This window comes from Epinephelus lanceolatus, chromosome 16 (assembly GCF_041903045.1).
Source record: "Epinephelus lanceolatus isolate andai-2023 chromosome 16, ASM4190304v1, whole genome shotgun sequence".
In the NCBI taxonomy this organism is placed as follows: Eukaryota; Metazoa; Chordata; class Actinopteri; order Perciformes; family Serranidae; genus Epinephelus; species Epinephelus lanceolatus.
The window spans coordinates 43,888,507-43,911,942 of record NC_135749.1 but is presented as its reverse complement, the minus strand read 5'-3'; the positions used below and the strand labels follow the sequence as shown (position 1 = coordinate 43,911,942).

The 23,436-nt window shown below is 44.0% G+C and overlaps 2 protein-coding genes across 2 annotated transcripts; both read left to right on the top strand.

The window, feature by feature from the left end:
• The first annotated feature begins 2,059 nt into the window (after nt 1–2,059).
• On the top strand, nt 2,060–4,594 carry LOC117263495 (uncharacterized). The gene is made up of 8 exons (XM_078176142.1): nt 2,060–2,167; nt 2,472–3,017; nt 3,115–3,169; nt 3,289–3,463; nt 3,541–3,764; nt 3,860–3,931; nt 4,189–4,354; nt 4,456–4,594. The coding sequence occupies exons 2-7, from the start codon at nt 2,478–2,480 to the stop codon at nt 4,287–4,289; spliced, it is 1,167 nt and encodes a 388-aa protein (XP_078032268.1). The 5' UTR covers nt 2,060–2,167; nt 2,472–2,477; the 3' UTR covers nt 4,290–4,354; nt 4,456–4,594.
• On the top strand, nt 4,295–7,582 carry LOC117264036 (uncharacterized). The gene is made up of 10 exons (XM_078175521.1): nt 4,295–4,354; nt 4,456–4,710; nt 4,819–4,906; nt 4,996–5,279; nt 5,375–5,521; nt 5,751–5,840; nt 6,080–6,113; nt 6,212–6,353; nt 6,451–6,504; nt 6,585–7,582. The coding sequence occupies exons 1-8, from the start codon at nt 4,295–4,297 to the stop codon at nt 6,280–6,282; spliced, it is 1,029 nt and encodes a 342-aa protein (XP_078031647.1). The 3' UTR covers nt 6,283–6,353; nt 6,451–6,504; nt 6,585–7,582.
• Nucleotides 7,583–23,436: the final 15,854 nt, after the last annotated feature.

The following is a 23,436-nucleotide window of genomic DNA, read 5'->3' as shown; positions in this document are numbered from 1 at the left end:
CTATTTATATTTTATATATTTTTTACATTTTAGCGTAGTTTATTTATTGCTCACTACCGGGACCTGAGAACAGTTTTTTCGTATCATGCCATGTGAACATGTCTGGTATGACAATAAGGAATCCTTGAATCCTTGTTTTCCTGTTTAACTCCTCTTCTCGAATTTGGGGTGCTTTTGTTCAACTGCATTTCATTGCTAGACTGTCATGAAGAGTTTAGATTTGTCATCTCCATCTTCTAGAGGAGGTTTCAACCTTTCGAATGACGTATGGAATGTGCTAATTGACCCCCCGCCAGAGCAGTGTATACCTGAGCGTAACGGTGTGGCCGTTCAGTCTCGCCTATGCGCAGTAACGCAGAGCAGTTATGGACATTGGTATATGGTTTGTGATAACAACAACTGATGAAATACGTCAAAATGTAAATAAAAAACACCTTTATTGTCTCAGAATATCATTTGGTTACCATGTGTCCATTTGGAGCTCAGCCTGGATCTCTTCATGGAAAAACACTGTAGAATGGTCACACTTTGTGCTATCTTCTTCGAATTTGAAACATGTGTTCACTTATACTGTGCCTACAGCCCCATACTGTCATTTATCCCCTCAGATGAAACCACAGACAGTTATTCATCCTGAAAAACATTTTTGATTTTTGGCGGCCCAAAATTTTACATTTTTACTGACTTCAGAGGGCCATTACTCTGTTTCTGTGTCACCTAGAGTGTTTCTGTTGCAGTTTCAGTTTCAGTTGCACAAGAAACTACAGAGAGTTTTCTTTCTAGCAAGACCTCATGCGTACATGTAGCCAGAGCAGTTCAGAAGTTACAATCATTTTAATTTGGGTATGGCATTTTAGATGTTTTTGCACTTCATGAACTGATTCATTCCTTTCTTAGTTCAGTTGAGCTCAGCAGCGAGCGTGCCAGCCAGGAGTGGAACTGTTCTGTGACTCACTCGTGAATCTTCGGCGAACGACACAGCCAAATTCTTAGACATATTTAAACTTTGAAAAAAAAGAAAGAGTAATGCAATAGTTACTTTCCCTGGTAACTGGTTACTTTTATAGTAGAGTAATTCAGTTACTAACTTAGTTACTTTTTGGGAGAAGTAACTAGTAACTATAACTAATTACTTTTTTAAAGTAATGTGCCCAACACTGGTCATGTCCGATTAAGGAAACACAATGGAGCAGGACCCAAATGCAGGAATAAAAAACTTCATTCATTAAACAAAAGATCGAAAAGACCAAATCATGACATTATGGATTGATTCATTGTTTACATGAGATAAACAAGGAAAAAAGAAGCTAAATTTACTAATTTACCCAGGAATGTGGGAAATATTATTTTGTAAAGTGAAAAAAAGCATAAACTTACACCCAGATAATTAAAGTAATAATAAAGTAATAATTCTCTACTGTTGGGCTTTTATGAGCAATATTTTTGTGTCCATGTACAGGAACCTGTTGAGGAGCCTCAGACAGCAGGACCACAGCAACAGGAATTTTCTGACTGCAGCCCTCCAAGCAAGCAGTATGAGAGGTGTAAGCGCAAGTGTCCCATTTGTAGGAAATGGTATGCTGATATAGTCCAGCACCTGAGAAGCACAGAAAAGGTGGTCAACAAAACAGAGTTGAGTCTTCTGAGCAAGTTTTCTCATCGACAGTAAGTGTCCTGTTTCCTCTTAAGGATGCTCTTAAAGAGGCTTCTTCTGGTTCTTTTTTCACTATCATTGAAATAGGGTCCAAAACAATATTGTTAATCACTGTTGTATAGTGAGTTGTTGCTTTTAAAAAAATCACTATACTAAAAGCGCTTTTTTTCAGTAACAAATAACGTAATGCAAATGTAAATATTGGTCTGTGATGTATGAGGCTACAACTGATTTTGCAAAAGTCTCTTAAAAATAGATGCAAGGCAGGTCATGAATAATCTGTATTAGCAAGTGTCATATGTTTTTTTAACATTTTTAAGTGTTAAGTGGTCACACATGTTACAAAGAAATGTCTGCATATTTTCTTTCTACAAACATTTTTTCTCCAACTAAATCAAAGACTCTTCTTGCTTCTCCAGTTTTCGCGCAAATCTGGACTGCCCAGTGCGTTTCTGCCAGTCTAAATATATTAACCGACTCGACAAGCATCTGCAAAGGATCCACAGCCTGAAGGTAGTCCCTCTGTGTGATTTATGTGTGTTGTTGAGTCAGGTTGAGATCTTAAGCCCAGCAACTTTGGTCCTTGTTGTGCTTCTTGTTCTTCCTTGCTCTGTGGTGGGTCTGTGGTCTTTATTTGATCCTTGTGTGGTTGATATAGATTCGGAAATGCTGTATTTATTTAGTGCTACACATCCCACAGAAAGAATATTGCTGGTTAAATACATGCATGATGCTAAAGGTAATGAGATATCAATAATGTAACTTTTTCAGACAGAATGAAATGATTTACTAATTGTACGTTCTGCTTTTTTTGCAGAACCCAATGGTTAAACTGTACATCCAGAAAGCGAAGGACAGATACATTGCGAGAGAACTGGCCCTCCTACGTACTTCGAACCCCACACCACCAATGGTCTCACATCTTGACGAGGTGGATGATGCAGCAATCAAAGAGGGTGTCAGGAGGGTGATAGAGGCCAGACCCCAAGCTGCTCCTCATGCTGCAGCTTCTGCCATTGTGCCTCCTCTTTCGGTCCCCATGTGTTGTTCTCCCAGCCAGGCTTCTTGTGACCCAGAAACACCAGCTATGCTGGATCCTTCTCCCTCACCCAGCCAGGCTTCTTGTGACCCAGAAGCACCAGCTATGCTGGATCCTTTTCCCTCAACCAGCCAGGCTTCCTGCTACACAGGAACAGTTGACCAACAGGCCAAGCGAAGAAGAAGGCGTTCTGTCCTGAGGGCCCCTGATCCTGGGTGCAGGAACTGCCAGCTTCTCTCTGCTGAACTAAAGGTGGCGAAGAACCTGCTCCAGATGAGGAACGATGAGCTCAAGCAGCTACATTCTTCAACAATGCGTGCAACTGTGAGTGTTGAGTTATTCCTCTGGTGTACTTCTTAAATATGACCAATTTTTTCAGTAACTCTTGATTAAGAAAATCTGCTTCATGTGCTTTTTTCAGGCAGCAAAACATCGCAGACGTGCACCATTGTCCCCCAGCAAAGCCCCTTGCTATGGTGAAGATACCCTCATATCATAGTCACTGAACGAGTATTGAACTTGAAAGATAGGGGATGTTGTGTTAATGTGCAGATCCATGCAAAAATATTTGATTTGCTTTTTATTTTTTCTTCAGTAAGATTGGTCGAGGAATTTAGGGGCCACACAGAAGGTGCCAACCCTGGTAGAAAAACTTCTGAAAATGCCAAGCAGCGAGCCAAACATGTTGTCGATTTTCTAGAGTACATGGCAGACTCAGCAATCCCAAATGTTGACCTTCTTTTCCTGAGTAACCATGCTAGAATCCATGGGTAAGTACTACACTGTAAGAAGCATCAGTGCGTCGAAGGGTAGAGGACATGACTGTATTTGTATTTTTGTCTTCAAGTTTTGTTGCAGTCCTTCAAGAAAAAGGCTTCAAACCAACAACCCAGAGATGTTATCTGATGGATGCTGTGGCCTTTATGAAATATATTTCAAACATGGCACCACCATCTGTCAGACTGGGAACAAAAAATATCAACGCCATCTTGGTAGAGCTGAGGGCCCGGATCAGAGATATTGGCCGGGATGTGGTCGGGCACCAGCTCAGTGTGAGGCGAAGTAAATCTGGTATGTTTAACATTCATAACCCCACCTCCAAACATTAACATCACATCGTTAAAAGCAGGGAACATGCATATAATAAATGCTATTCAAAATTTCAGAGAGACTGGTCAAGGCACAGAAACATGCATGGTTTATAGATGAGGCTCCAAAGAAGATCACTGCAGTACTGGGTATGGATCATTGCTCAGCATAAGTTTCAGATTTGTAAAAATAAGGTTTATTTAATGTTATGGGGCTTCTCCAGACTCAAACTTTGGGTGAAGATACCGTTCTGCAGATTTTACATTACAGGGATTAGCATCTACAAACTGGGTTTTTATATATGGGCTGGTCTCTGCTGCTTTTGTGTGGCCAACGTGTGGTACTTAGGTAAAGAATATCATCATTGCAAGTGAATGCATACAATGTCCTTCCTCTGCTTTTACAGCTGACCTTGAGAAGCATCCAGAGGACCGAGCATGTCTGAAAGAGTTTTTTGGACTGCTGGGTATATTATTGCAACAACAGGCCACCGAAAGGGTGTTGTGATCAACATGACCACAAAGGAGGTCAAGGCAGCAGAAAAGACTAAGCAGGGTGCCCGCATCATCCGTGTAAGTGCAAACATTATTACAAAAACTGAAAGGACACAAGAGACATACACATCGTTATATCAGTTGGTCAGAGTGAAAAGTCAAAATTCCTGAATTATTAGGTTGGACAGCACAAGACTCAAAGGTACTTTGGTGAAGCAGCTGTACCCCTCAAGCCAAGCGAGTATTCCTGGTTGCAGCGTTACAACCTGCTTCGAAACAGAATTGAAGGAGGCAAAGAGGCTTCTACCTTCTTTCACACAACCAGTGGAGGCATCCTGCTGAAGCTGTCTGAATATTTCAAGGAGGCCTGGGAGGGGATGGGCTTGGGGACAGCCCCAACTTTCAACATGCTGCGCTCCTCTGTTGCCACTTATGTGAGATAACTTCTCATGTTTTTTTGTATCTTAAAAACAATTAAGTGTGGTGAAAAGTTAATGAATTTTACACTTGTGTGTATTTCTTTTTTACATTCATTCCTCCAGGCCAAGCGGCAGTTGGGCCATAAAACCTACCAGAAAGTGGCGACTTTTATGTGCCATGATGCAAACACAGCCAAAAGATTTTATCAAGGTTTTTTAAACAATCTAAATCAATGCCAAACCTATTTTTTCTTGTAGTATCCATCAACTTGTATTCATTTTATCCATTTCTTTGCACAGCGGAGGACCCAGCAGAGGTCACACTCCAGAGTAGAGGATTGTCAATGATGGCAATTTCTACATATGCTGCAAAGACAAGGAAACGCAGAGAGAAACACAAGAAAGACAACACCATGACCATTGCTTCTTCGGAGGATGAAAGGGAGGACAACGAACCTGCGCAAAATGAAGACAATCAAGGGTTTGAAGAGGAGGAGCAGGAACCATTGGGCCAAGAGAAGCGTGTGAGAAAAAGGCTTAACCAGCTGTACAGCAACAAGACCCTTGTGCCGTCAGACCAGCAGGTGAGACATGTGACTAGCTGCAGTGTTTCCACACACACATTAAAATACATCGTTCTAAAATGAGCTTAATATATTTTATTTTTCCTAAAAAAAAGATGGTGAGCTCATCTGATGAGGATGATACAGGTGATATGAAAACCACACTAACTGAAACAGTACCAGATCATGATGAGGAATATGTGCCAAAAAGGACTTACCAGCTGCGTGAGAAAAGGGCATCTGTGCCTTTGAACCAAAAAATGGTGAGTTTTGACAGTTTTCAGTACTTCCACATAGTACAAAGCTTTTAATATTCTTTTGACTTTTTTAAAAAAAAACAGACAGTGACCTCAGTACATCAAACAAGGAATAATCATATCACAAAAAGCTAAAGTTTTACCACATTAGCAAAATAAAAACTTGAATCTTGGCTTTTAAAACCCACACTTGTCTATTTCATTTGTTCTTTAATTCATATTGCTAAATTAACAGGATACACGAGCATTGATGTGCCAATCTCCAGACCTAAAACTGAATACAGCCCTGGTTTCACTGAGTCCTGTCATTCTCAAGACACCTGTAGTAAGTATAATGTCAACATACCACCATATACCACATATAACAAAAACAAGAAAAGCTGTTACTCATGTCAGAAAAAGTATTTTACAGTAAACAGACTTGTTTAGACAGATAAAATCTGTTTCTATGAGGCCAACAAATCAAAATGATAACTTTTGACTGTGAAGTAGATCTGCTCGCTTTTTGTTAATAATTAGTGGCTTTCTAAAGTGTTTACAACATGCTTTGACCTATTCCCACAGAATGACAAGGTGGCAGTCAAAGTCCATTCCTGGTGTAAGAGCACTGCACTAAAACACACCTGAACATCTGAGCTAGACGAACTACATGATCTAGAATATATTTTCACACCTTATTTCTTTTTCTTTTTTTAGATGCAGCAGGCTTTTGTAAGCCCAGAAACAGCAAAAATTTTGTCAACTCACTCAAGAAAAACTGTGTGTGACCGAGTCAATATGGTGAATAAGATGATTTTCCACCAGTCATCTTTGTTTGAAGTCATCATGCCAATATCTGGTAATTATGGGAAAATATGACAAAGTGAAGTAATAGAACCTGGACAAGAAAAGTTGCATGTTATCATACATTTATGTATTTATTATACACTTTTAAGGCGACAACATTGAACACCAGGCTGGATCCACAGTTGGACAGATGATTCCCTCAGGTAAATAAATAGTACAGTGCACAGGATAAATACTGGTACAGTTTTCAATAGTAACCAATCATTATTTACTTAACATAAAGGATCCATGGGGGAAACTGTGTCCAAAGAGTGGCTGTTGGAGAATGAAGTCTCAGTGGGAGACACAACATTGCACAAGAGCCTGCCTGAAGAAAGACCAGGAGATTATGAAGGACAAGAAAAAGAACGTGAAGTGGATGAGGGCAATTTGGAAATGTCAAAGATTGAAGGTGAAGACAGAAATAAGACAGAAGATAAGCTTAAAGAAGGACAAAAGACAGAGAAAGAGACACAGGAAGAGACTTTGGAGAAGATGGACAGTGATGGTGAAGAAGGACAAAAGACAGACGAAAAGAGACAGGAAGAGACTTTGGAGAACAAAGATTCAAGAGAAGACTTTGGAGAACATGGAGGGTAAGAGTGAAAGAGGAAAGAAGAGAGAAACAAAGATTCAAGAGAAGACTTTGGAGAACATGGAGGGTAAGAGTGAAAGAGGAAAGAAGAGAGAAACAAAGATTCAAGAGAAGACTTTGGAGAACATGGAGGGTAAGAGTGAAAAAGGAAAGAATAGAGAAACAAAGATTCAAGAGAAGACTTTGGAGAACATGGAGAGTAAGAGTGAAAGAGGAAAGAAGAGAAAAACAAAGATTCAAGAGAAGACTTTGGAGAACATGGAGGGTAAGAGTGAAAGAGGAAAGAAGAGAGAAACAAAGATTCAAGAGAAGACTTTGGAGAACATGGAGGGTAAGAGTGAAAAAGGAAAGAATAGAGAAACAAAGATTCAAGAGAAGACTTTGGAGAACATGGAGAGTAAGAGTGAAAGAGGAAAGAAGAGAGAAACAAAGATTCAAGAGAAGACTTTGGAGAACATGGAGGGTAAGAGTGAAAAAGGAAAGAATAGAGAAACAAAGATTCAAGAGAAGACTTTGGAGAAGATGGAAAGTAAGAGTGAAAAGGGAAAGAAGAGAGAAACAAAGATTCAAGATGAGCCTGTGGTGATGACGAGGAGTAAAGTTAAAGAAGTGCAAAAGGAAAAGATAAAAGAGGAGCATCTGGAGAAGAGTGAGAGGGAAAGTGGAGAAGGATCAAGTGGAGCAGCACAAACCTGGAAGATGCCTTTGAAGAGAAGGAAATTTCAAGAATGACGGGAAGAAAGGAGAAGGCAGGAGGAAATAGAAACTGTTCAAAACTTATGCAACATTAAAATGTTCAGTCACCATACAGAGTTCCTTGAATTTGATGTGTTCAATAGAACTGCTCTACTTGAAAAATAGTGGAATTTATTTTTCCGCAGTTCATAAGTCCGGTAATAGAATAGAATAGAATAGAATAGAATAGAATAGAATAGCCTTTATTCATCCCACACTGGGGAAATTCTGGTTATTGCAGCAGCAAGAGGATAGGAGAATAATAAATAAATATAACAGTATATACAATATAAACAGGAAAAAGACAAAAAAACCAACAACAGCGACATACAGTGACATACAGTGACAAACAGAAACAACGGCAAGACAATGGCAACGGTGCATAATGGATAATTTCAAAATCTGCATGTTTGAGTATCTATTGCACATAACAGTTTATTATTGAGTCCGAGTGTATGAGTGGTCTACCAAGAGCAGTGCTGGTTAATCCTAGCATTTAAATCTTTACAGGGTTTAGCTAAACATCTCGGGGATCTTAGGCTGAAAGTTTTGTCAGTTATTCTGCACTCCATGTGGGCCAGTCCTGTGGTGGTTTGAACCCTCTCAGTCTTTCCATCTGCCAATGAGGTCCATATTTGGCCAAACAGGTCAAAGTTATTCTCGAGCCACCTTTGTACTTTTAATAAATAAATGGTCTATACTGTAATGTTAGATCTGACCAATAGTGCAGAATCACTGACTAAACATTTCTAAACCAGTTTCTAGAAGTTGGAGGCCCTAATTTATTTCTAAGTTATTTCTCCTAGTTCAAGTTTCAGGCCTCCACCTGCTTTGGTGACCAAATGAGGTCAAAAGAGCAACTGGTCTGGGAAGGCCTCAGTCAGTGTCAAAGGTCATTGGAGATCATCCTTTCACTGTATACATTAAAAAAAAAATCTACAACTGCAATTCACAGGACATGGTCCTTGGTGGGCCTAGATAATGTGTATAAACTTTGGTGGATGTAGCCCCAAGGATTCACTTAACAAGACAATCCAGCACCAACACCTACAGATGGTCTAAAGGTGTATAAGTCTAAGGGCCTGGATCTTTCTTGGTCCAACCAGAGAAACTTTTTTTCCTCTCAAGCTAGAAGTCTGAAAGTTTTGTCAGTGATTCTGCACTTCATATGGGCCAGTCCTGTGGTGGTTTGAACCCTCTCAGTCTTTTCATCAGCCCATGAGGGCCGTATTTGGCCAAACAGGTCACAGTCATTCTCTAGCCAAAAAACTGTATTTTTTTTTTTTTTGAAAAATATTTTTATTGCATTTTTTCAAAACACACAGAACTGCTCAGACATGACAGAAAAGAGGAGGAAAAAAACAGAATGTGAGTACAGGAAGTAGAAAAATGTTATGGAAATAAAAATAAGTGACAGTGGGCACATTTTCTGACCGGCCCCCTCCCCATCAATCTCCTGCAGCAAGACACAGCAGTATCCAGATGACAATCAATACAGAGCATACAAGCATAACAAGGCAGGAAGGTGCTTGTTAGAAAGTGAGCACTTAGAACAATGTTATGAAAACAGGCTACGCTGATTTTGGAAATCCACAAAGCAAGCAGGATGACAGCGTGGGCCCAATATGCTGCAAGTAAGGGTTCCAGACCCTATGGAAAGCATCTATTTTGGAGTGAAACATACATGTGATATATTCACTAGGAATGCAGTCCATAATGATGTTGTGCCATGATTTTTTTGTTGGAGCAACATTCTTGATCCAGATGAGCAGAATGTTCTTTCTAGCAGTAAAAGTTAGTATATTGAAAAGTCTCCTGTGTTTACTGTCAGTGATCTGATCATCCGGGAGACCAAGTATCAGGCACATAGGGTCCATCCGTATTGAGACACCAAAGATTGCAGTTAGTTCATTCACAATACTAGACCAGTACATTTGTAACTTCACACATGACCAGAGGCAGTGAAAGTAATCACCAGTCTCAGAATTGCATTTCCAGCAAAGCGGGGAATTATTAGCGTCCATTTTGTTCTTGACAACAGGTGTTATATGTTTGCGATGTACAATTCTGAACTGTATGGATTTGGTGCGATTGCACACAGAGATTTTCATGGCCTGAGACCAGACTTCCCGCCAGTCAGCATCATCTATGGCAATGCCAAGATCTTTCTCCCAAGCTTGCTTGGTGGCTTGTGAGGTATGAGGAGAATTAGAGTTTAGGGCTCTGTAAAAAACAGTAATGCATTTCTTACTAATCTGTAGAGACAGGGCCTTCTCAACACATTAAGTGGTGTTATTAGTCATTAAGGTGGTGTTTTTAATTATGAAATCTCTAATTTGTAAATATCTGTAAAAGTCACCTTGATTAAATAAACCAATTTGTTGTTGCAACTGCTGAAAGGATAGTAAAATCTGGCCATTAAATAGATCACCTATTTTCTTCAGCCCTTGGGTGCTCCATACTTTAAAGCCCTGGTCCTTACAGCCTGGCAGGAAGTCCGGGTTGTCAAGAATGGGAGTGAGAGGAGATGTCAACTGAGCCCGGCTTTCTATAGAGTGAATGGATCTCCAGGCTCTGATGGTACTGAGAGTAATAGGGTTAGAGCAGAGTTTTTTGACAGATTCAGGGTTATTCATAAACAGTAGATTTACCAAGGGACACTTTGACTGAGAGGACTCAATATCATGCCAAATGGAGGCTGGATCATAGTTGTGCCAGCTTGTAATCACCCGCAGGTGTGAAGCCAGTTGGTAAAATCTAAGATTTGGTACATCCAGCCCTCCATCACAACCTGCCATTTGAAGTTTTGTCATCTTGAGACGGGGCCTCCTCTTGCTCCAAATGAAGGAGGTTAGCCAGCCTTCAAGCACCTTAATAACCTTGTTTGACAATAATATAAGGATCATCTGCAGTGGATACAGCAGTCTGGGCAGGACGTTCATTTTTATAAGAGCCACCCTACCTAGCCAGGAAAGAGGGAGAGGGGCCCAGCGGTCTAAGTCAGCCCTTATAGCATCCAAGAGGGGGTGGAAGTTGGACTTAAACATCTGACCAAAAGTAGGTGTTACATGTGTCACCAGTAGACTGGGGCTTTGTACAGAAATGAGAAAGTGACTGTTTTATGGACTGATGTGTTGTGGACTGGCATTGTTAAAATAACTTTGTACATGGACAGATGCTGATTGGGACTTGAACTCATTCATTGAGGAAGCATGGGGACTGTTGAGACTGTGGGGGGTGGTGTGTACTCTTCTTTGTTCACAGCTGATATGGATGAGCCTAAAGATTAGGACTGGGGGTTGATTGGTCGGCCGCAGGACAGGCCTTCCAGGGGACCATGGTGATTGGCGGAGCAGGGGGCGTGCCAGGGGCTCACCTGAGGAGAAAAAGGGACAACGTGAGACGCGGCAAAGATTTTTTTTGTGTGTGTTTTTGGGCAGGCCAGCGGTGACGACAGGAACGAAGAGTCGAGTGCCCGAAGGAAGTCATCGACTGATCGGTGCAGGCGGCGGGGGCGAGGGATCGCTGTTCGCCTGTTTGGAATAATAGGACCGAAGACAGACTCCGACCAGCCGGGGACAAACGTGGCAAGGCCCGAAAGACCCTTTTATGAAGCTCGCTAGTTCCTGGGTGAAGGAAAGTGGAAACGTCAACCTCCATGGCGTGTGTGAGTGAAGCCCTGTTGATAAAGAAATCATTGCTGATTTTCCCTCTTGTTTGTCCCTGGCAGCCGTCGGCCTCGGGACACCTTGGAAGAGCATCGCTGGACGGCCCGCTTGTGGAGACGCTGTGCCCCAACTGACAGCCGTGTTGTCGCCCTGTCATTCCGGATCCCGCCGGTGGTGCCCCAGGGTGGTGAGAGACAGTATTGTGTAGATTCTCTCGGTCGTGGCCAGCGACCGAAAGCGGACATTTAATTTCTTTATCCCGCTGTGTAGCCAGCGGCCACTACCCATGCACCTCGTCATGACAATGTTTATATGCTAGGTAATTAGTGCCACCTCTTGCTAAATTCACCCTTTGCTTGTAACTGTCTATACTTCCCTATAGTGGCTAGGGGGTGCCATAAGGGTGTTTTACTGGGTATTGTTTGCTGTGCAAAAAGGGGGTGTCCAACCCCTTGTGTGGGTTTATAAAATTGACAACCGTGTGCAGTGATTAATTTAAAGGAAGTGTCTGCTGTGAAATGTCCTCTCTTCAATGAGTGTGTGTAGTGGAAAAATGTGGGTTAATTTCTTGTAGTGTCTGTTTCTTGTGCTACTCCTCTAGCACCCTTAGTCAGGAAGAAAGGGGAGAGTTGGGATACAATAGACTTAGAGTGGCTATAGTGACTTAACTGTCTTGTTATTGGTCGAGAGCTGGGGGGGGGGCAGGTGACTGGGCAGGTGGGATTGTGTAACTGTTTTTAATGCACTGAAATATTAATAAAGTTGTTATATTTTTGGTACCTCACCACGACTACTGTCTGTGTGATTTGGGGGATCTGAGAACCTGATTTTGAGTGTTCGTGAAGTTAGAGCTTCGCGACACACGCACTCCTAAGTAAATGAAACCGGCGGAAGACCAGCGGAACGGAAAGGGCTCAGTCATATCTGAAACACAAGTTAACGATCCCAGGATTTTGCAATGTTAATTTTATATCCCGAAAAGACGGTGAACGACGAAATGACCTTAAGCAAGTAGGGAACAGAAGTTTGGGGTTGCGATAGATGTATCAAAATGTCATCAGCGTATAAGGTGATTTTGTGTTCCCTTTCACCAATGAAAATACCAGAAATTAAAGTGTTTTGCCTTACTGCTTGGGGCAGCGGCTCAATAGCAATATCAAATAACAAGGGGCTGAGGGGGTTGCCCTGTCTATTCCCGTGGTGGAGGGGGAAATTGTCGGATCTCAGCCCGTTAGTCAGAACCGCCGCCGTCGGAGTATTATACAGAACCCTAATCCAATTCACAAAGTTATCGCCTAGGCCAAATTCTTCCAAAGCATAGAACAAATACGACCACTCAACCCGGTCGAATGCCTTCTCAGCGTCGAGAGACAGCACGAGGGCCGGGTCCTGATGGCTCTGGGTTAGTTGGATGATGTTAAGGAGCCTCCTCAGATTATCACAGGAGTTCCGGCCCTTGACAAAACCGGTTTGATCCTCCTTGACAATATGGGGCAGCACCTTCTCTAAACGTGAGGCCAGAATTTTGGAGAGTAGTTTTTGGTCAGAGTTGAGTAGGGCTATTGGCCTGTATGAGGCGCAGCTTTCGGGGCATTTTCCTTTTTTAAGGATGAGAGAAATATTGGCCTCCCTGAAGGACTGAGGTAAGATCCTATTTTCAAATGAATGATTGAGCATAGACAACAAACGGTTTAAGAGAATATCACTAAACTCCTTATAAAACTCACATCCAAATCCATCTGGCCCGGGGCCTTACCGGACGGCATAGATTTCAAAGCAAGTAGCACTTTCTCTCTAGTAATTGGGGCATTTAGTTGTAATTTTTGATCATCCGTAGCTTTGGGGAGTCTCAAATCTGCAAAAAACTGACGCATAAGGGTTAGGGCATTGTCAGGCTGTTCAGAACTATATAGGTTGGAATAAAATGATGCAAAGTGTTTATTAATGGTTCTAGTATCAAACAATCTAACACCATTAGGGTCAGTAATAGAGACTATATTTTGAGAATCTGCCCTCTTTTTGACAAGACTGGGAAGGTATTTTCCAGGTTTGTCCTCAAACTCATATAGTTTCTGCCTGGCAAATTTAAGGGACTGCTCAGAGTCCTGAATCAGAAAAGTATTCAATGCGCACATGCAGATAACAGTTCCTTGAGTAAATCAGGACTCGGGCTAGATGTGTGATTTTTCTCCAATTCAGCTAGTTGGGATTCAAGACGTTTACACTGTTCATTCTTCTCACGTCTTTTGGATGCGACAAAAGACATAATCAGTCCACGGGAGTATATTTTACATGTCTCCCAGAGAACAGAGGGATTATCTGTGGATGGTGAGTTGACAGAGTAAAAAATCTTAAATTCTGAAGTAAAGTAAGACATAAACTTGTCGTCTTTGAGGAGATAAGGTTGAAATCTCCAGCGCCGTGACAATGCCCTGTCCTCAGCGAGAGAATATACCAAATAAAGAGGGGCATGGTCTGATAACACGATGTTGCCTATGGAACATGATAAAGTAAGAGACATTTTTGATGAGGGGATGAAGATGTAATCAATTCTGGTATAGCTTTTATGTGGCACCGAAAAAAAGTGAACTCTGAATCAGTAGGGTGAAGCTGCCTCCATACATCAGAATATTCAATATCATGACATATATTAGTGAGCACCTTCGCTTCCTTAGAGCGGGGAGAAATAGCAGATGGGAGTTTGTCAAGAGAGGGATTAAGGTGACAATTAAAATCTCCTCCCACAAGAGTCCCTGAAGCATGTTCCATAAAAACTGCAAAGGTTTTGGTGAGAAAATCAGGGGAATAGGCGGGGGGACAATATAGATTCGTAAATGTTACCTTTTTTCCTGTGAGTATTCCTTTAAGAATTATATACCAGCCCTGGCTGTCTTTAACACAGTCAACAGACCTAAATGCCAGATTTTTACTGATCAAAATGGCTATGCCCCTATTGAAAGAAGAATATGAAGTAGCAAAGACCTGCCCCACCCAACTCCTTTGCAACTTAGCATTATCCATATCCTAAAGGTGAGTCTCCTGGAGGAAGGCGATAGATACATCTTCCTTTTTCAAAAATGATAATAGCGCCATCCTCTTGGTGGGTTTTTGGAGGCCACGGATGTTCCAAGAGCAGATCTTGATATTATATAAATTAGACATGGCCGTAAGATACTATTATCAAATACACAGGACAGTTACACTTAGCAGGGACAGAAAATGCCACACTGATAGCCCACATATAACTTATTGACATGTCATGTCCTGAGCTGAACACATGAACTACACTGAACAAACATAACAAATGTACGACAGAGAAAAACAAACTGAGGGTCTTTCCCCAAATAAACAGGGACTGTTCACCATACAAGCACCTTTCAAACTCATCAAGAGTGAACTGACAGCTGATGAATAGCGTGCCAAGAAAACTAAAAGAGTCCTCCCTGTGGGAGTGATCGAAATAAGGTGGAAACGTAATACTCACGTTATGAGCAGCCGTGCTACTCGGTTAGAAAATGTTCAGAATGTTCAGGGTGTTCATGACCTACCAGCATAAGTAGAAAAACCACGGCTGTTACAGAAGTGTCCCAAACCAGATAAACGAAGCTCAATGCTCCGCAAAGTTGTCATCTGGGCAAGGATTCAATGAAAGCGCGTACCTCCTCCGGCATGGAAAACCTCTTTTTGGAGCTCCCGTGTGTCACCTGTAGAGTAGCTTGGGAACAGCATAGCATATGGCATCCCTCGCTCTCGCAGCCACTGTTTCACCGCATTGTATGCTTTGCGTTTCTTTATCACCGTCGAGGAGAAATCGCTGTAAAAAGAGACCCTGGCTCCACTGTAGATTAAGCCACCATCCTGGCTCACCCGGCGCGCTGCTTCCATAACCCTGAATGTCTCTGAATGCGTGAAATCATAGCAGCAGTGACCTGGGGCTCCTGTTCGGATCCGGCTTTGGTGCGAGGGTGCGGTAGGCTCTCTCCAGCTTTATGCGGCCGGCTTTTGTGATCATCTTTAGGACGCGAGGTAGCCATGATTCGAAAAATTCCACCGGCTGCCCAGTCTCCGTATCCTCCAGCAGGCCGACGACGAATGTTTAGGCGCCGGCTATAGTTCTCGGCCATGTCCAGACTCTCCATGAGGGCGCTGACCTGCTTTTCCAGCTCCACAATCCTCGGCTCTTGTGTCGCGGCAGTTTTCAACTGTTAATAGCCTAGCCTCTGCTTCATCTAGATACTTGCTAGCAGCCTGGATCTCCGTGGCATTCTTGTAGATGGTCTCGGTCGGAGGGCAGAGTTTATCATCAATAACTTGAATAATGTTGCGGGTCATTATGCTCAGAGCTTTAGCAAGGGCAGGGTCAAGCCCATCTGCTGTTTCAAGTTCAGCCTGGTCGCCATCTTGTGTGTCGCCGCCGGGCTCAGTCGGGACATCTTTTTTGTCTTTGTTTCCTCTGGTTCTTCCCATATTGTCGAAAGACTGTGGCCAAAGGTATTCCAAGGACATAGCCTGTTATGTTCATAAGAAAAATTGCCGGTTGTTGTCAGGATAATGAGAAAATTGGCACAGAGTGGCACAGAGCTCTGGCACAAGAGTCTGCTCAGCTCACCGCCATCACGTGACCCCCCAAACTTTGTATTTTTAATAAAGGGTCTCAAAGGTAAAAGCTGGGTTTTTTAGCCTTCAGATACTGAGAAAGTGGTCTCCAACAATCTCATGAATGCTGGAGTCATCTTTAAGTCACTTCCTGTTGTGTGAAATAGAGGGGTCATGACTGTATCTCCATACACCCATATTTGGACATATAGGTCTCAGTCATTCTCTAGCCAACTTAGTATCTTTAATAAAGGGTCTCGAACGTACAAGTTGGGTGTTTTAGCCTTTAGATACTGAGAAAGTGGTCTTCAATAATCTCATGAATGCTGGAGTCATACTGAAGTTACTCCCTGTTGTGTGAGACAAAGAGGTCATGACTGTATCTCCATACACCCATATTTGGCCAAACAGGTCTCAGTCATTCTCTAGCCAACTCTGTATTTTTAATAAATAAAGGGTCTCAAAGGTAAAAGTTGGGTGTCTTAGCCTTTAGGTACTGAGAAAGTGGTCTTCAGTAAACTCACGAATGCTGGAGTCATGCTTAAGTTACTTCCCGTTGTGTGAAACAGAGGTGTCATGACTGCAATAAAATGTGGGGATGTTGGGTCCAACAACCAACATCTGTAGTATAAACCCAACATCTCCATATTGGACCCTTTTGTGGAAAAAACCTGTAGGAAATACCAAATCAAATCAAATCAAATTTTATTTGTGTAGCCCACATTCACAAATCACAGTTTGCCTCAGAGGGCTTTACAATCTACACAGAGACAACACCCTCTGTCCTTAGACCCTCAGTTCAAGTGAAGAAAAACTTGCCCCCATAAAACCCTTTTAGCAGGGGAAAAAAGGTGGAAGAAACCTCAGGAAGAGCCGCAGAGGAGGGATCCCTCTCCCAGGATGGACAGACGTGTAATGAGTGGCACGTGTACCGAACAGATCAGCAAAGAAATAGGGTCTAATAAAGAAATGTTGGGTCTATACTGTAATGTTAGATCTGACCAATAGTGCAGAATCACTGACTAAACATTTTTAAACCAGTTTCTAGAAGTTGGAGGCCCTAATTTATTTCTAAGTTATTTCTCCTAGTTCAAGTTTCAGGCCTCCACCTGCTTTGGTGACCAAATCATGTCAAAAGAGCAACTGGTCTGGGAAGGCCTCAGTCAGTGTCAAAGGTCATTGGAGATCATCCTTTCATTGTATACATTAAAAAAAAAACTGCAACTGCAATTCACAGGACATGGTCCTTGGGGGGCCTAGATAATGTGTATAAACTTTGGTGGATGTATCCCCAAGGATTCACTTCACAGGCCAATCCAGCACCAACACCTACAGATAAAGGTGTATAGGTCTAACGGTCTGGATCTTTCTTGGTCCAACCAGAAAAACTTTTTTCCTCTCAAGCTAGAAGTCTGAAAGTTTTGTCAGTGATTTTGCACTCCACGTGGGCCAGTCCTGTGGTGGTTTGAACCCTCTCAGTCTTTTCATCTGCCCATGAGGGGTCGCTCCATTTGAATTTTTTCTACAGTTTTATGCACATAACTGGGCCAGTATAGCTCCAAATGAGCTGAACATGTCAGGAAGCACTTATATTACATGTCCAAACCAGTTTCTAGACGTTGGAGGCCCAAAGTTATTACTGAAGCTACTTTCAGTATGGTAGTAGCAATCAACATGCTTCCTGGATAACATGATTTTACACATCTCAGGGATCTCCTAGTTCAAGCTTCAGGCCTCCATCTGCTTTGGTGACCAAATGAGGTCAAAAGAGCAACTGGTCTAGGGAGGCCTCAGTCAAGGTCAAAGGTCATTGGAGACCATCCTCTCAGTATATACATTAAAAAAAAAAAAACAACCTCTGCAACTCTGTCCCGTTAACCTAAAACTACACTGGCTGATTCACGAGCCCCCCAGCTTGTTGGTCCTGATACATAGAAAGCTGAAATTCACAGGACATTGTCCTTGGTGGGCCTAGATAATGTGTATAAACTTTTTTCCTCTCAAGCTAGAAGGCTGAAAATTTTGTCAGTGATTCTGCACTCAAGTGATCTGTTGACGACGTTGGTGTAGAGAGAGAAATGCACACATCTTTGGGGGCTTCCAGTGCTTATTGTCCAGGTGGTGGATGTGATTTTCCCCAGCCTCACCTGCTGCCTCCTGTCTGTCAGGAAGTTTGTGATCCACTCACAGGTGGAGGCTGGAACTGTGAGCTGGGTCAGTTTGGTGTGGAGGACTTTTGGAATGATGGTGTTGAACGCTGAGCTGAAGTCCACCAACAGGATCCTTGCATAGGTCCCTGGGGAGTCGAGGTGTTGGAGGATGTAGTGCAGTCCCATGTTGACTGCATGCTCCACTGACCTGTTTGCAGTCGGCAAACTGCGGGGGGTCCAACAGGGGTCCTGTGATGTTCTTCAGGTGAGTCAACACCAGTCTCTCAGATGTTTTCATGACTACAGACGTCAGGGCGACAGGTCTGTAGTCATTCAGTCCTGAGATGGAGGGTTTCTTTGGGACCGGGATTATTGTTGAGTGTCTGAAGCAGGAGGGGACTTCACACATCTCCAGTGATCCGTGTGAAGATGGGGGACAGCTGGTCAGCGCAGACTTTCAGACAGGAGGGTGAGACGCCGTCTGGACCTGGGGCCTTCCTGGTCTTCTGTCTCCTGAAGAGCTGGTACACATCCCCTTCACAGATCCTCATTGATGGTGGGGGGTGAGTGGAGAGGGGTGAGTAGAGCAGGGAGTGCTGATGGTGGGGGGTGAGTGGGGAGGGGTGAGGGTGGAGCAGGGGGTGGTGATGGTTGTCTGGTGTCAGGGTCAGAGCAGGTGAATAGAATAGAATAGAATATCCTTCATTCGTCCCACAGTGGGGAAATTCCGCTTATTGCAGCAGCAAGAGGATACAATAGTAATAAATAAATATTACAGTATATACAATATGAACAGGAAAAAAAAAGCAAGAACAGTGACATAGAGCAACATACAGTGAGAAAAAAACAACGACAATGGCAACAGTACACAATGGATAATTTAAAAATCTGCATGTTAAATTGGGTATCTATTGGACATAACAGTTTATTATTGAGTCTGAGTGTATGAGTGGCCTACTGAGAGCAGTGCTGGTTGAACAGTCTGACAGCAGCAGGAAGGAAGGACCTGCGGTACCTCTCCTTCACACACTTGGGATGAAGGAGTCTGTCGCTGATGGAGCTGCTCAGTGTGGTAACAGTGTCCTGCATGGGGTGGGAGTCGTTCTCCATCATTGATGATAGCTTTGCTATCATCCTCCTCTCTCCCACCACCTGCACTGAGTCAAGGGGGCAACTCAGGACAGAGCTGGCCCTCTTTATCAGCTTGTCCAGTCTCTTCCTGTCAGCGATGGAAATGCTGCTGCTCCAGCAAACCACTCCGAAAAAGATGGCTGATGCCACCACAGTATCGAAGAAGGTCTTGAGGAGAGCTCCCTGCACTCCAAAGGACCTCAGTCTTCTAAGCATATAGAGTCTGCTCTGGCCTTTTTTGTAGAGAGCATCAGTGTTTACAGTCCAGTCCAGTTTATTGTTTGGGTGAACACCCAGGTACTTATAAGAGTCCACTCTCTCAATGTCCATTCCCTGGATGGAGGAAGGGGCTGCGCCTGCGGAAATCCACCACCAGCTCCTTGGTTTTTCCCGCGTTGATTTGGAGGTGGTTCCGCTGGCACCAGTCCACAAAGTCCTTGGTCAGTTCTCTGTACTCCCTGTCATTGTCCTCTGAGATGAGGCCGACGATGGCAGAGTCGTCAGAAAACTTCTGGAGATGGCAGGTGGCTGAACTGTGTCTGAAGTCTGCAGTGTACAGGGTAAACAGGAAAGGAGCCAAAACTGTTCCCTGTGGAGCCCCTGTGCTGCAGACCACCATGTCTGAGACACAGTCCTTTGACCTCACATACTGTGGATGGTTGGTGAGGTAGTCTGTAATCCAGGATGTGAGGTGTGTAGAAGCAAAATAATTCAAATGGTCGGGAGCTGGGCCAGTTAGCTCGCGACCTCGCTCTTTTCCTCTCAAACGGACTTTCTTTGTCTTCCATTAGATATCAAAAACTCAAATACTCAGAGGTCAAAAAAAATCACTGGAGACACGTAGAATCAGATGCAACTGAGTTTAATGTGCTCGCAGGCAACAAACACATCACAACCCAATGAGTCAGCTCCGGAGCAAGACTGAAATTTCTTTGTTTGCGCACTTGTTTTTATTGTAAAAATTTTCTGCTGAGTCATCTCTTTCTTAATCCTTCCCACTTGGCTCTGATCGTAACGATATCCCACCTCTGCTGAGTCACTTTTTCTCCTTTCATCCTACCACCATAATGGTGTCATATTTCTGCTGAGTAATGTTTTTCCTAGACAATCTAAGACCGCCTCCTCTTACTAGGGTCATTCTCAGGACAAGTTGTAATTCCCCTAATTTTCCACCAGTGTTTCTGAGCCCATCCTCATGCTATTTTTAGAAATGATGCCTAGGTACTTCTCCACCACAATGCTTAAATGCTCAGTGAGCGTGTGTGTCATAGGAATACATGAAATAATAAACCAGTGTGTAATTTGTCAATGCACAGAGTACACTTCTTCAACACGTATCTTTTAAAAGTCAACTAAAAGGTACAGTATATGTCTTCAGTAAATCAGTACATTACACTACAGGTGATGATCAACTCCTGTGAGCTCCAGCTTGTCCCTCAGAAGCACAGGCTGGATGGTGTTGAAAGCACTGGAGAAATTGAAGAACATGATCCTCACAGTGCTTCCAGGCTTCTCCAGGTGAGAAAGAGCTCTATGTTGGAGGAAGATGACGGCGTCAACCACCCCGAAGCCAGGCTGGTAGGCAAACTGTAGCGGGTCCATCAATGGTTCCACCAGGGGGCGGAGATGGACGAGGACCAGCCGCTCCAGTGTCTTCATCAGATGCGATTTCAGCGCCACTGGCCTGTAGCTGTTGAGGTCCTTTGGGTGCAGCGCCTTTAGCACCGGTACCACACAGGATGTTTTCCACAGTTGTGGAACTCTCCTCAGCTTCAGGCTCAGGTTGAAGACGTGCTCCACGATCCTGCACAGCTGGTCTGCACAGGACTTGAGGAGCCTGGAACTGATGCCGTCTGGACCCGCAGCCTTTCTCGCCTTTATCTTCCTGAGCTCTTTTCTTACCTGGTCTGTGGAGAGGGACAGATTGGAGCCAGGGGGCTGTATATTTGGAGGTGTGAGAGGAGGAGGTGTGGGAGAAGGTAGAGGTGTGGATGGGGCAGGAGATGCAGAAACAGTGGGGTGGCTGTGAGCTGAGTGTTGGAGGAGGCAAGGAGGGGGAAGGGGAGGGGTGAAGTCCTGGAGGTGTCGACGAGGGGAGCTGCAGCAGGAATGGCTGGGCTGGGGGATGGGTGGATGGCTGGGAGTCTGGTTCTTTGTGCACAGAGATTGTTTTGAGGCCTCTCCAGACTCTGCTGATGTTGTTCTGCTGCAGCTGGTCCTCCATCTTCTTCCTGAAGTGGTTCTTCCCCTCTCCGATCTTCCTCCTCAGCTCCCTCTGTACAGTCTTCAGCTCCTCTTTGTTGCTCGACTTAAAGACCCTCTTCTTCTCCTTAAGTAGAGCCTTTATGTTGGGGTTAATACAGGGTTTGTTGCTGGAGAAGCACCGTACAGTCCTGGTGGGTACAGTGTTCTCCACACATAAGTTTATGTAGTCCGTGATACAGTGTGTGAGGCTGTCAATGTCCTCCCCATGAGGATCACAGAGTTCCTCCCACACAGTCGTCTCGAAACAGTCTTTAGTCTTTAGCCTCTTCAGTCTCCTCAGACCATCTTCTGACTGTGCGGGTCACAGCTGGTTGCCTGTGCACTAAGGGTTTATACACAGGCAGGAGATGAACCATGCTGTGGTCTGATCTCCCCCAAGGAGGGAGAGGTGATGATGAATATGCCTCCTTGGTGTTGGCATAAAATAAGTCCAGTGTTTTATTGTCTCTGGTGTGGCAGGTGGTGTGACATACTGGGTAAATTTGGGCAGAGTGGAGGAAGGAGAGGCATGGTTGAAGTCCCCAGAGATGAGGAGGAGGGCCTGTGGGTGCTGTGTCTGCAGCCTGCTCACAGCTGAGTGCAGGACATCACAGGCTGCGTCACCATTAGCAGAGGGGGGAATGTACACTGCTACCACCAGAACATGTGAAAATTCCCTGGGCAGATAGTACGGTCTCATGCTAACTCAAGTAACAGCTCAATGTCCTTACAGCACAGTGGCTCTTTGACAGTGATGTGCCTGGGGTTACACCATCTATCGTTGACAATCACAGCCAGCCCCCCTCCTTTCTTCTTATCGCTCTCCCGTGTCCTGTCTGTGCGCTGCAAATTAAATCCCTCCAGAGAAACGATCGTGTCCGGTGTTAGTGAGTTCAGCCATGTCTCCGTAAACACCATGATGCTGCACTCCCGATATTCCCTCACATGCCGGGTCAGCTCCGTTAACCTGTCCATCTTGTTGGGAAGAGATCTCACATTCCCCATAACGACAGACGGAAGGATGGGTCAGAAGCGACTCTTCCTACGGCGTTGAATTCTGGCACGGGTCCCTCGTTTCCTCTTCTTCAACTCACAGGGAATGTCGGGTCTATCCTGGGGCAGCACCGCTGTGTTACGGAGGGCTAACAGCTGATCCCAACTGTAAACAATAGGGCCGTGGCTGGGCATGGGGCCCTCCGGTCACAGAAAGTGTAAAAAACAAAAAAAAGACCGGAGCAAACACAGCAGCTTTGGTATCCATAGGTGCACCGTTGTAACAGAAAACGAACACACAAAAAGAAATTAAGATTAGTCGCTAAAAACTGCTAAAAAAAGTGAAAGAAACTCAAATTGAGCAGGAGCTGCTGCAACTGCTGCCACTCAGGGGCGATGTGGTGATGGGTGTGAATGATTTCTCAAACCTGCAGTAGAACTCATTCAGCTCGTCGACCAGTAGAGGACTCTCTGCAGTGTGTGTGCGTGTGGGGGGGGGGGGTCTCCTGTAGTTGGTGACACCCTGCAGACCTCTCCACACTGATGCAGGGTTGTTGGCTGAAAACCTGTTTGTAATGCCTCTTTGCTCCTCTGACCTCCTTTGTCAGTGTGTTTCTGGCCTGGTTGTACAGGACTCTGTCCCCACTTCTGTAGGCCTCCTCCTTGACCTGGCAAAGCTGCTTGAGTTTTGAAGTGAACCAGGGTTTATTGTTTTTGTATGTGCAGAAGGCTTTAGTCTGCACACACGTGTCCTCACAAAATATAGTGTACGATGTCACAGTGTCAGTGAGTTCATCCAGGTCGGAAGCTGCAGCCTCAAAAACATTCCAATCTGTGCAGTCAAAGCAGGCCTGTAGTTCCAGCTTTGCATCGGTGGTCCATCTCCTGACAGTCTTTACTACAGGTGTAGCAGATTTTAACTTCTGCCTGTAAGTTGGTAGAAGATGAACCATGCAGTGATCAGAGCGCCCCAAGGCTGCATGG

What these genes read in the sequence shown, in the direction of transcription:
- LOC117263495 (XM_078176142.1), top strand. Translation starts at nt 2,478, where the DNA reads ATGGTTAAACTGTACATCCAGAAAGCGAAGGACAGATACATTGCGAGA. An exon ending in CTTCAACAATGCGTGCAACT is followed by an intron (nt 3,018 to 3,114) that starts GTGAGTGTTGAG and finishes TGCTTTTTTCAG; the next exon opens with GCAGCAAAACATCGCAGACG. An exon ending in GAAGATCACTGCAGTACTGG is followed by an intron (nt 3,932 to 4,188) that starts GTATGGATCATT and finishes CTGCTTTTACAG; the next exon opens with CTGACCTTGAGAAGCATCCA.
- LOC117264036 (XM_078175521.1), top strand. Translation starts at nt 4,295, where the DNA reads ATGACCACAAAGGAGGTCAAGGCAGCAGAAAAGACTAAGCAGGGTGCC. An exon ending in TGCCTTTGAACCAAAAAATG is followed by an intron (nt 5,522 to 5,750) that starts GTGAGTTTTGAC and finishes CTAAATTAACAG; the next exon opens with GATACACGAGCATTGATGTG. An exon ending in AGTCAAAGTCCATTCCTGGT is followed by an intron (nt 6,114 to 6,211) that starts GTAAGAGCACTG and finishes TTCTTTTTTTAG; the next exon opens with ATGCAGCAGGCTTTTGTAAG.